We start from the raw sequence: 12,375 nt of genomic DNA on the forward strand, positions 1-12,375 counted from the left end.
TAGTGCCAAAGGAAATGTGCTTATTTTTGGTGTAATTTAGTTGGACCTTATCTGGACATTAAAAGAGCTTAAATGAGGGGTCCTATAAAGAACTTTGGAAGATGGAATCTGAGTGCTGATACTGTGTCCTCATGTTCCATATAGATACTCATTCACTCTGCCATCCATCCACCCACCCACACGTCTACCAATCCATCCAACCATCCATCCACCCACCCATCCACCCGTCTTCCATCCGCCGCCCAGCTGCCCACCAACCCACCCACCCAATCAACCACCCACCCAACCAACGACTCAGCCACCCATCCATCCACCCACACACCCACCTACCCATCCGCCCGCCCACCCATCCATCCACCCATCTGCCTACCCACCCACCTGCCCATCCAGCCACCCATCCATCCACCCACCTACCCACTAACCCACCCATCCGCCCACCCATCCACCCACCCATCTGCTTACCCACCCACCTGCCCATCCAGCCACCCACCTACCCACTAACCCCCCCATCCGCCCACCCACCCATCCATCCACCCATCTGCCCGCCCACCCACCTGCCCATCCAGCCACCCATCCATCCACCCACCTACCCGCTAACCCACCCATCCGCCTGCCCACTCATCCACCCACCCATCCGCCCGCCCACCCTCCCATCCATCCATTCACACAAAGATATTCCTTGAGGGTCTGCAGTAAAGGTGGCCTCAAGTGGATGCTGAGGGCACGCAGACATGTAGGATGTGTCCTTGCCCCTAGAGTGTAGGCGGACACAAAGCAATGGCTATTTTCACGGAAACAACAAAGGTTTCTTTGCCCCGTGTTCTGAGTGTACAGTTCTCTGAAGGACTCCTTTGTCTTGTTTAGCACCACCTGAAAAAGCTGGAAGGCCGCCGCCTGGATTATGATTATAAAAAGAAGCGAGTAGGTAAGATACCAGATGAAGAAGTCAGACAAGCAGTAGAAAAATTTGAAGAGTCAAAGGAGTTGGCTGAAAGAAGCATGTTTAATTTTTTAGAAAACGATGTAAGTATTTAAACCAAACAGGAGACTTTAATGTGATTAAAAACATTGAACATATGACTAGGACCAACATGTGGAGAAGCTCTGGAGCCTCAGTTTACAAAAGCTTCCAGAATTTTCTGTAGCCATTATCTATCTCCTGCCTCAGAAATGGCTTCGGACATTTGGCAAGCCCCAGCTCAGACCTCCAGTCTCGAGAAATCCTGTTCATCCCAGGATTGCCCCCGAGGTGTCCTCCCGGTGGCCCCGGGGAGGGGGGTTGTTTGCGGAGTTAGATAGCGGACCGGCCTTTGTATTGGAGGCCAGAGCGTGGTGGTTCTGTGGGAGAATGGAAAGCCCGTATCGTGTGGTCTTTGCGGTTTGGCTGAGACTGAGAGAAGCACCGTGTAAGGCAGATGTTTGAGGAGGGGCAGCTCTCTGATGCCTTCACTTGTCATCGGGAACGTTCAGATAGCAGAGCATGACCTGCACTGTTCGGCGGTACTTGCGTGGTGGCGCTCGTGAGCTCGGGGATCGTGAAGGCCTCGACACAGATCCCTCAGAAATGCAAAATATTCTGTCATACTGTGATTCCTACCCGCTTATATTTTATTTGTCCAAGGGAAGCTAGATTCAACGTACCGAAGAGGCATGGTCACCCCCTCCTGCGCATCATGGAGGCTGAAGGCTTCCCTCCTTTGCCTCGGTGATGAGGCCTTCGGTGTTTGTGGCTTCCCGATTGGAAGAGCCTTCTGCCACCTGCGTGTCTCTGGCATCCCTGTCCTAAACTTGGCCTTGGCAGTGCCCTGTGCTGTTTTGGCCCAGCCTTAGCTTTGTACCCTATTTGTTGACCTTTCAAACCTGTGGAGACAAGTTGGAGGATTTATTTATCTGCAAAACCATGTTCCACTTCCAATGGTTCATTAAAAGGTATATCAGGGTCTTGCATTTTCAAGTTAAGTCAAACAAAATGTACTGAGCAGCTTTTATTTGCCGCGGTGATGTGTGGGGGAATTACGTTCAGTGTTGACAGGACACTGATCCTGGAGAAAATGATTTGAAAATCCCCACACCCACGAAACCTGAGTGCTGAAAAGTACACTCCATTATGCTTCTCCTTTCAATAGTTTATCAGGTTTTTTACATCTTATGGGAAATGGGAAGAGGTGTAACCATAATAAACCATTATTTGTTTATTTTCCCTTAAAAATATCGATTTTCTCTTGAAATTGTCCCGAAGCCATCGGCAATTTTGGTTTTGTTTCGTCTCAGATTGCCGTATTTGATCTTTTGAAGTATTCAGCACGTGGTTTTGGAGTGTGACGTATCGGATGCGTCTGATCCTTACCAGGCCATGGCAAACGTCGTCCTTCCGGTCCTGCGCCTGGTAGTGGCGGATTTAAACTCTGAGGTTGAATCTCGTGTGTCACACGGGCTGCCTGCCCTGTGTGCTTTTTCATTCATGAAGCACGATGATGATGGGCTTTTTGCAAAGCCCTCCTTAGGGGTCTCCTTCAGTTTCTCTGTCTCTGCCAGTTCCCCCAATTGACATGTTTTCCCTTCAAGGTCAAGCAGAAGTCAGGAATGATCCCTTCCGTATGGAAACTCGGTCACTTGTCCCTTGGCTGACAGTGACCGTATTCGCAAATGCATGGACTGCCTCCCACCCCGCCCCGGCACGAGTAAGAGCTAGGTCTTAACTCCAGCCCTGCAGGGGAACTGCAGTGTGTCCCCTGAGGTGTCCTGGGTGGAGGGCACCCCCGTTCACCTCTGGGGAGCCTGAGTTGCTCCCTCAGTTCCGACAGGTGGTGCTGGCTCATTTCACAGATGGCCTGTTGCTTCTGCCCTCTGACAAAAGCCCCTGGAAACCAGCCACGCAGGTGGGAGGAGACCGAGATCAGACGACGGCTAAGGACTTTTGAGCCGCCTAGGCTCCTTCCCTTTCTCTGGTCTCGTCTCCTTGTTTCGTCTTTAACCGCGGGGCTCACCCGGGTGCTCTGCCTGCTGATTCCTGCGGGCATGGCCATAGCAGTGCCGAAGCGGTTAGTGGTGATGACGGGGATGATGGTGACAGTGGCAAAGGGCCATGTGCTGAGTGACTCATGCTGGAGCCTGAGGGGGTGCTGGGGGCGGCCCCTCTAGCATGGCACGCCTGCTTTCACCATTCCCCCTTCCTGGGCTTATAGTTGAGGACGCTCGCAAGTTGCCGTGTAGGCTCCAGAAGGCTGCTTGCCTTCTGTTCTTGGGGCAACAGCAATCAGACCCAGAAGGGCTGTCTTGACCTTTTCTGTGTCGGTGTGTCTGGGTCCTACCCGGGTGGTCTGGCAGTCCTGTGGATGAGGCACAGTCTACAAAATCTTCTCCACCTCAGCCCTCGGACCTGATAGGCGGATGCGGAGGTGGTTGGTGTTTGGGGATCAGCGGCAGGTGACTGGTGGGGAAGACAAAGAAGCGGTGCGGGGGGGGGGGGCGACGCTTTCATGGAGCTCTCAGCCCCGCCCTTGCCCTTCTCTACCCCCAGGCCAGCCCCAGGGCCCCGGAGCCCACAGAACCCTGACTTCCTGCTCCCCGTGCGTCACCAGCTCCTGTCCAACCTTTGCCACTTGGCCCCTTCTATCTCTGGCTGCTGTCTTTCTGGGTGAGGAGGCTCAGGAGGAGGAGTGATGCTTCAGGACGGCTGGGGTTTCTTCCAGGAACCGATCCTGCCACTAAAGATGGCTGGGGTCTTAATTCCCAGGTAAACACGGTGGGTCTGTTGGCCCCGCCTTTGTCCAGGGGCTTGGACTGCGCTTGCACCTGAAGTGGCACCTGCCACCATCCAGGTGCGTGCCTGCTCCCCGGGGATGTGGTGGCAGACAGCCGAGGGCCTGGCGCTTCCTCCAGACACAGGTGGGAGATGCTGGTACCATCGTGAGCTAGAGGTTTGGGGCTGTCAGGCAGAGCTGGCCACCCCTTTGCGTTCTAGGTGAGGAACGGACGCAGAAGCCAGGTTGGAACCAAGGGGCCGCCCTTTCCACTGATGAGAACACCCAGTAGTTATACCCTATGGGCCTCCTGGGCAGTGGTGCTGGAGGGGATGGCACAGACCTACGCATGTCCAGCTAGGACTGCTCCTTCTGTTCTCAGTTGACCAAAGCCACCCTGCTCGGCTCTCCAGACACACTCTGAGACATGGGGCCTCTGGTCATGCAAAGCTGGCTTTGGGGGCAGAATACGCCATCCTGCTAATTAAGGAACGTTCCCTGATCTCCTCCCCGGCAGGAGTGAAGAGGGACTGGAGGAGTCACGTAAGCAGAGTGGTGTGAATGAAGGGGGCGGTGGTGTGTCCGTGGCCTGGCGCCACCCGCCCATCTCTGCCTGGCACTGATGGTTCAAACCCCAGAGTCTCACTCTCCAGGGAACGGGGAGGGGGGTATCTTGTTCAGCCCTCACATGTTGTAGCCATGGCTAAGACACAAGAAAAGCTTCACCAGATAACGCCAGAGATCTGCCTGGTTTGAGGAGAGCCCCGACTGAGACGCACAGAGTTGTTTTTTCTGCAATCTCCAAATGCAGATTATGTAACCCTTGCCTAGGATTTTCTGGCCAACGGACCATTTGTGGGGCTTTCCAGGGACTGGTTGCTCATCTGTCCTCACATCTCAATTCTCCCAACTGAGAAACAAACAGGGACAGCTGAACAAGGGTCACATACTGGCCCCTCGCCCAGAGGATGGGACTTTCTGGAAATCCATGTGGGCAGCTTGGGCCTGGGCCCACAATGGGACTCTAACTACCTACCCCAGGACTGAAGTCTAGAGCTTGGGACCCGTAGTGGGAGTGAGGCGGGCAGAGCAGAAAGGCAGATCTTGGCAAGCCCACATTCTTAAAGAACACAGGCCTCAGAGTCAGGCTCCACCTATCGCCTGTTCAGTGCTGGGCGCAGACACCCTGGTTGTTGGGGGCCCCCCGACCTCCTCAGTCAGACAGAGCACCCCTGTACCTGTGATGTGGAAAGAAGGGAGGGGTGGTGTGAGGGACCCGAGTCGGTCACTCCGACATTCCCAAGGAAACTGACGTCTATTTTCCTGTCTGAGTTTGGCAGAGCTGTGAGTGGGAGAACCAAAGAGAAGTCTCCTTTGGCCTCACCCCGGAGTCCTTGGCTGTCTTGTCAGTCGGAGCTGGATTGGAGACCTTGGGCGTCTCTTCACCTCTTGCTTGTGGAGTTAGCTTCATTATTCCGTGCACAGATGCAAGCCCGGAGGTGTTTTGGTCCACCAGCTTTCCCGGGAGCCCCGAGGGTTAGGCCTGGCGGGGCTCCCCCTAGGAGAGGGGCCCCTGTGCCCATCGCAATTCACTCTGAGGTAGGGGTGCGGGAAATTGAACAGGTTGGTTGCCCGCCTTCACCATTTCTTGGGAATGACCTGTTAACACTCTCCTTCTGTCTTTGCAGAGAAGTCTATTCCTCACCCCTTGACATCATGGAATGTAGGTCTTTGACTTTGGCAGGGGCCAGAGAGAGCACCTAGAATATCCCCATTCCAGGCCCGTGAGGCCAGACACCTGCACTTTTCTCTAGCTCTCCTGGTCCACATCTCCTGCCTGCGGGTCCTCCCTCCATCCGTGGGCTTCTGCAATAAGTGGGGTTACCGGATTGCAGATTCCTGGGTTCTTTCCTTTGGTCCGGGGTGGCATTTTCCTAAACTCATTCCACAGGCTGTAGTAGGTTGCACTAATAATGTCTCTACGCTCCAATGAGTTTGCCAAACCCTCACGCGGACAAAACTAAGCAGGTTTTCTTGAATCCAAGACTTTTCAGTCTTTATATGATAATGTGAAAAATTGGTCTCGAAGAGATTCCTAAGGCAGGGCACACCGGGGAGTTTCTCAAACTTGTTTGACCTTCCACATCATTGTTATTATTGCTGTCATTTCAAGGGACTGGTGACACGTGGCACAAGGTACATTAGGAAAAACTGGGCTCGCGGAAGGAAAGGCACACCCAACAAGGAGGGAACCACCTGAAATCTGATTCTGGTTTCACTTCTGCTCAGCTGTTTGCCCCTGGAAAGTCACCTTGACCTATACATGTCAGGCACGACGTGAGCAACTACATGCCAGAAACCCTTTGGGAATCTGAAGTGGAGAATGGAAGCATAAGGGGCTGTTATTTCGGCTACTAAGTTCATTGCCTTGCTCAGACTTTCTCAGAAACTCTGAGTAAAGCTCTCGCCCCATTAGCAGAGTCGTCTGTTTAAGATCGGACTCCTCTAGCTTCTCCGGGGAGTCCAGAAGGAGTGGAGGTCTTTGATACCATGGAGCAAGAGATCACTTGGATAACCGCAATTCAGATCGAAGATGCTCTCTCCATTGGAAATATGCCATTTTCAGTTGTGAAAGGGCATGGCTTGTCGCATTCCAGGAGAGGTGCATTTCCTTATTCTTGCATGCCAGGCTCGCTGCAGATTCCAGGCATCTGGAGGGTGCAGGGCGTTACCTACTGACATCCCTGTCATCCCTCCTCGTGCCGTGGTCTTCGGGGTGTGCCTCTCCACCCACTTACCCGGCTGCTAACCAGTCCTGTGGTAACTAGTTGCTGAAGGGTCTGAGGAGGAGAGCTCACAGCCCGACTCCTACTTGGCTGCTGTGTCCATAACCTTCTGCAGGGTGCTAATCTTACTACAAGGTGCAGTCCTTGGAGCCATCCTGCCTTTGGGTTCAGCCCAGATCCTTGGCACTTGGTCTGCAGGTCACCCCAGTGGCTCAGGTCCAATTCAAGTGTCCCTGGGGCCACAGCCCGGGGACTTCTTGTATTTGTAGTCCACAGTAGTATGGGGACGTCGTGCTCTGCCTCCATCCCCAGGGCTCAGTACCCCCAACAACCTCATGTGCTTATAATCAGCCCTTGGTTTGCACATGACGAGAGGGTTTTGAAGGAGAGTGCGTCCACGGGCGACACCCCGGAGATACACCGAGTCTTGCCCCAGGGGAGGGAGCGAGGACGCGTGGAGTGGGGTGCCATTGGCCGTGAAGCCCGCATGAGGCATCTTCACACCTCTTGCTCTGCCTCTGCTCCCCCGAGGTACCTCCTTCTTCGACTCTGACCCTCCTGCCTCCCTCTTCTAGGACCCTGTGATGACACTGGGCCACCCAGATAACCCAGGTCATCCTCTAGTTCAAGACCCTTAACTCAGTCACACCCACAGAGTCTCTTTTGCCCGGGAGGGTGACATAGTCACAGATTTGGGGAGATGGGCTTGGGTGTCTTTGGGGGCCATTTTTCTCTCCACCACAAGCTCTTTCTGGTTCCTTTGCCCCGGGTGGCTTCCTAGTCCTCGCCCCACCATCTGCCAGCACCGTGGCCCGTACCTGGACCCTCCCTCCTTCTCCTATAGCTTACTGGGAAGTCTGAGTTTCTTGCTTCAGGCACCTGGCCAGGTGTGACCCACCCTGACGGTGAATGCACTTTACTCTGAGCCGGGACCTCTGTGTATGTGGTGCGTGGTCACACTTCACTCGCAAAGTGCCACCAGAGAGGGGCAGTGTTGGTCTCAGCCGGAAGTAGAGTTACACCTGTCTTATCCCAGGCGACCTTCCTGGAATCAACAGGTGGATTTGGCAGATTGAGTGGTGTGGCCAGTGGAAGAAACGCTTTACCTTCCGGACAGGTACTTGCGAGGTCTGGCTTTATTGCTACCTTGGTTCTGCCTGTCCAGGTGTTGAATCCTACCTGGGGTTTGGGAGGCAGAGACCACCCGCACGCACCTTGCTGCTTATGGCCCGGGAATAACCGGAAGCCTCCGTTTTCTGGCACGGGGAGGCACATAAGCCCCTTGTGGCACCACGTGGCTTCCCTGCCAGCAAGAACTTTGCGGTACCGCCTCTCCGGTAGTTTGCATTGAGCACCTACTGTATGCAGGCACCATGCAGCACCGCTGTTCTCTCCCAAGGGGCCTTGGGATTCATTTCCTTCCCAAAGTCAGCCATCCAACGAATAGTGACAGATGCATCTCTAGATTACATAACTTGTCTGAGCCAAGCAGACAGGAGATCTGGTGCTCTTTCCCTCTCTCCCTCCCTCCCCGCCCCCTGTATGTTTCCAGGAATACTCATTTTTTTCACTGCTCCTTTGAAAAGAGAAATGTCAAACATATCTCAAAGTGGGGATTAAAATAGAAGTTAACTTTACTGAAGGCAGTGAGGTGTGACACAGATCGGACCAGACCCGCCGCTCCCGCCCCACTGGGGAGCACAGTTCCTGCTTCGGCAGATTCTGCTGTGGTCGAGTTGGGCCATGGCACTGGACTCGTTTAAACGTGAAAGCCAGAGAGGTGAAACTTAAGAAATCCTTAGAATTTCTGAGGGGCCAGCTGTCTTTATTTTGTTTATTGGGTTTTGGGAAATTTAAGGCTAGGCTTGGTGCTTTTCTGGCCCCAGGCACAGCAAAGCGAATGTAACACGATGGGATTTCCTTGTTTGGATGCGGAGCACAGCGGGGCACCAGTGGAATGCCGTGGGTGTCTTAGGTGTGCACTGAGCCCGTGTTTATGCGTGCATAGGGAAAGCGAGTGTAGGGCAGCCAAAGCAGGGTCTGTAGCAACAAATGGAAGCAGCTTGGGTCTTTGAAGGTGGACCAATCCATGGTTGCTTTTACGGGGTGAATAAGCAGGGCAGACTCCGCCCTCAAGCTGCTTAGCACGTGGGAATGATGCATAGGCTTTGGGGAAGCTTTGGAAGAGGGGGGATTGATTTTGGTTTGTGACCTTCTCCAGATATGGAGGTCACGGGGCTCTTGCTGGGGGTCCTTATCACCTCAACCCAGAGGTCCTGCGTCCGAGGCTTGCCGACATCAGCGTCATGAATCCCGCTTTTCTGGAGCAGCCGTTCAGACGCATGGGGGATGCGGGGGAAGCTCCCACAGGGGACGCCTCTTCCTCGATCCACGCATCCCCTGGTCTTCCAGCCTTTCTTACGTTATAGAACTTTTCTACTTTAGTTTTTCCATCCACTGAGATTTGGTCATTCACTTCATAAATGTCTTGATTCAAGGGACTGAGAGATACAAGAGGCTGTAGAGGTCATTCCTTTCGGCTGTTACGTTTCATGGCCATGATTTTGTGTGGACAGCGGCGAGACACAGGGAGCTGGCAAGTGTTTGCCCTGGTGCCCACCCTCCCCTGGTTTCCGTTCTTAGGTGAGAACAGCTTAATTTACTTAGCTCCCTGATTTGACTTAGCTAGAAGATGCCCGAAGAGACGTTTCACTGAGGAAGAGGTTCATTTACTCAGTGTTGGCTTCCCATGTTATTGGAAAGCTTTATCTCTGTGTTCAGATCCATGAGCTTTAGAGCACAAAAATCTCCTGAGGGTGTCATCTAATTGGGAAAACCAGCTTCCATTGAGCTAAACCAAATTTTAATCACAAATAAATTTGAACATGGTTTTCCAGAATATACAGCTTTCTACTGCCACCCGCGTGATGATGACGCAGTGTAAGGAAATGAAATGGACCAGAGCCGAGGAAGACGCGGGGCTTCCCTGCGAAGCTGGGTCTTTGTTGCTGGTCTCGCCTCTCTCTCTCTCTCTCTCTCTCTCTCTCTCTCTCTCTCTCTCTGAATATTACACAGACCTTGGGATAATTGTCCACTTTTGCTGCAGGTAGAACAAGTCAGCCAGTTGGCTGTGTTTATAGAGGCAGCTTTAGACTATCACAAACAGTCCACGGAGATCCTGCAGGAGTTACAGAGCAATCTGCAGATGCGGTAAGAGCCTTCACGTGCCCTGCCAGCCCAGGGCTGCAGAGTAAACTCCCATCTGAATCAGTCCCTCTGTCTGCCTGTCCCTCCGTCTGCCCCTTCCCACCGCCCCATTCTGTTTTGAATTTTCTTAGCTGGCTTTCATGGTTGGGTGTCGATAGCACTGAAGTAATAAGTACATGGCCCTGGCCAAAGGGACAGAGCTGGGAAAAGCAATCTGGCAGCTTTTTTCCTTTTTTGTTTCATGAAAGCCCTTTTCCATGACCTGTGTTCAGGGCAACCCGACGGAGCTGCTCACCCGACAGAGCTGTCCCGGCTTCATTGCTGATTTGAGAGCTTAAGCCGGGGTGGTGATGGCATGTACCTCCTTGCCAACGTGTAGGGATGTGGAGAAGCGTGCGATGATATGCAGAAAGTGTGTAAATATCTGGAAAAAAGATGTGTTTCTATTTCACCAGTACAGATAGCAGGCCACGTTTGTAATACTGACTCAGAGAGGTACTGAAAGAGTCAAAAATGCCTTCTGAATGATCAAAGGAAGATGGCTGTTCCCCTTAGGTTTTAATGATGATGTATTCTATATTTCTCTGAAAACTAGTAATATCACATGTAGTAGGCCCAGTAACCCTATTCATTAATATAGTGGGTTAAAAACACCTACCCCATTCTTGACCAGGTTTGGTAACCGAATATCGTTTTACATGGGATGATGGTAATGAATACATTTGGAGGGATGTTTGCTTAAATCAGTGGCAGAATTCTCAGGTGTGGCCGGTCTCTGAAGCATCCACTTCTTTGCGGGGGGGAGGGGGGAGGCATGCATGCAGTGCCCACATGGTCACGTTTGTGTATTTCTCTCTCTGCATGAGCAGAAGGGGAGAAAAGGCAGCTAACGTTGCTGGGCGCCCAGTATAACCCGGCACCTGACAGGGGCCACAGAGACTCTGTGAGAGACCCACACTTTCAAATGCATAGCGGAAAACTATGCCGGAGATATCACCCCTATCACTTTGAGCTACTTAGGAACCAATGCGTAAAAATTACCCCGTTCACAACCACCACCTCTCCCCCAAGTTCGTAGGCTCCCCAAGGCAGTGCAAACGTACATTTGGAAGCATGGCTTTCTTCATCTGATGATCTTAAAATGTGTGTTTCAGAATATCAGCTGCATCCAGTGTCCCCAGACGAGAGTATAAGCCACGGCCCATCAAAAGGAGTCCTAGTGAGCTCAATGGGGTGTCCACCACCTCATCGGCAAAGACAGCAGGTAGGATGATCATTCTGTGGGGCTCAGTGTGCTCCGGACGGGGGCCTTTGCTTACTGCTGTATTTGCTGTGAGACCCTGAATTTTTTTCTTTGGTTGTTTGGTTATTGCCACCCCCCTTTCCTCTCAGGAATGCTCCTTTTCCTGCTTCCTGGTTTTGGATACTTACGTCAAGTTTCAAAAACCAGCCCCAGGAAGAATTCCACCACTTACTGCCTTCTGATATGTTAAAACCCTGGCCAGGGCACCAGAGAGCTTCCTGGTTCTCTGTATTTACATTTTGAAAGAGTTCAAAATATTTCACTAGTTTTTTTAAAAACAAGTTTGAACGAGCATTTGTTGGGCACCTGCTGGATGCTAGGCACTGTCTTAAGTGCTGCATCATTATTTTCTCGTTAGATGCATGACACAGATACATCCTCGGATAAGATGATCTGAAGGAGAAAAACAACATTCAGTTGGTATAAGTCGTGCTGTAGTTTCTCGCACTATTTTCTGTTTTTCAAATACAAGGTCATACCGGGTGTGGTGTTCTGCAGTTTGCTTTCTCTTGGAGTTATTCCCATGTCATGCATATAGATCTACCTCTGTCCCCCTAGTTTTTAATGGCTTCATAGCTTTTCATTATTTATACCATTTCCCTGTTAATGGACCCTACGGTTGTTTCCAGTTGTTTGCTAAAAGCAATACACTGTATCTGCTTCCATGTGCTGATGGGCAAGTCTTCCTTGGAAGTGAAATTGCTAAGTTAGAGTGAATGCATATGTTAACTGATAGTAGCTACTGCCAAATGACCTTCCCAAACGGGCACCCTACTCTTGATGTAGTAATGCCTGTCTCCCCATACCCGGGTCTTTTGACTTCCATTTTTGCTAAGCATTCATGGGTTAAAAAGAGCATTCAATCTTACTTTGCCTTTCTGTGGTAACTAGTGAAGCTGAACTTTCCCCCCACCCTGTAGTTCAGTTTGCCATTTGTATTTTCTTAGGTCTGAACTGTGTGTTCGTGTAATTTATTCTTTTTCCTTTAGGTTGTTTACTTTGCCTTATTGATTCATACGCATTCTTTACGTAGGGGGATGTTAATAGGTTTCTTCCCCAGTTTATTGTTGCGTTTTTATTTTTTTAAGTTTTCGTAATTTAAGTGATCTCTGCACCCAACATGGGGCTTAAACTCATGACCTCGAGCTCAAGAGTCAGATGCTCTTCTAACTGAGCCAGCCAGGGGCCCCTATTGTTGCGATTTTAGAGTTCCTTATATATTCTGAATATAAGTCCTTTGACGAAGGTGTGGTTTGTAAATATTTTCTTTCACTCTGTAGCTTCTTTTTATTCTTCTAACAGGGTTTTTGACAGATCAAAAGTTTTTAATTGTGGT

General features: G+C 51.4%; 1 protein-coding gene across 10 annotated transcripts in view; it reads left to right on the forward strand.

Annotated features, from left to right (window-relative positions):
• The window catches only part of SH3GL3 (SH3 domain containing GRB2 like 3, endophilin A3), a 155,391-nt gene that overhangs the window by 112,032 nt on the left and 30,984 nt on the right, over window positions 1-12,375 (forward strand). For all 10 annotated transcript variants that reach the window (XR_004820148.1, XR_004820149.1, XR_003515913.2 and 7 more), the window contains 3 exons: window positions 865-1,023; window positions 9,636-9,739; window positions 10,891-11,000. Coding sequence is in view for 5 of the 10 variants with exons in the window: in XM_027571929.2 (XP_027427730.1) it covers window positions 865-1,023; window positions 9,636-9,739; window positions 10,891-11,000 (373 nt within the window). In the remaining 5 variants the exon portion in view is untranslated. The remainder of the gene's footprint in view (window positions 1-864; window positions 1,024-9,635; window positions 9,740-10,890; window positions 11,001-12,375) is intronic.

This window comes from Zalophus californianus, chromosome 6 (assembly GCF_009762305.2).
Source record: "Zalophus californianus isolate mZalCal1 chromosome 6, mZalCal1.pri.v2, whole genome shotgun sequence".
Taxonomy (NCBI): domain Eukaryota; kingdom Metazoa; phylum Chordata; class Mammalia; order Carnivora; family Otariidae; genus Zalophus; species Zalophus californianus.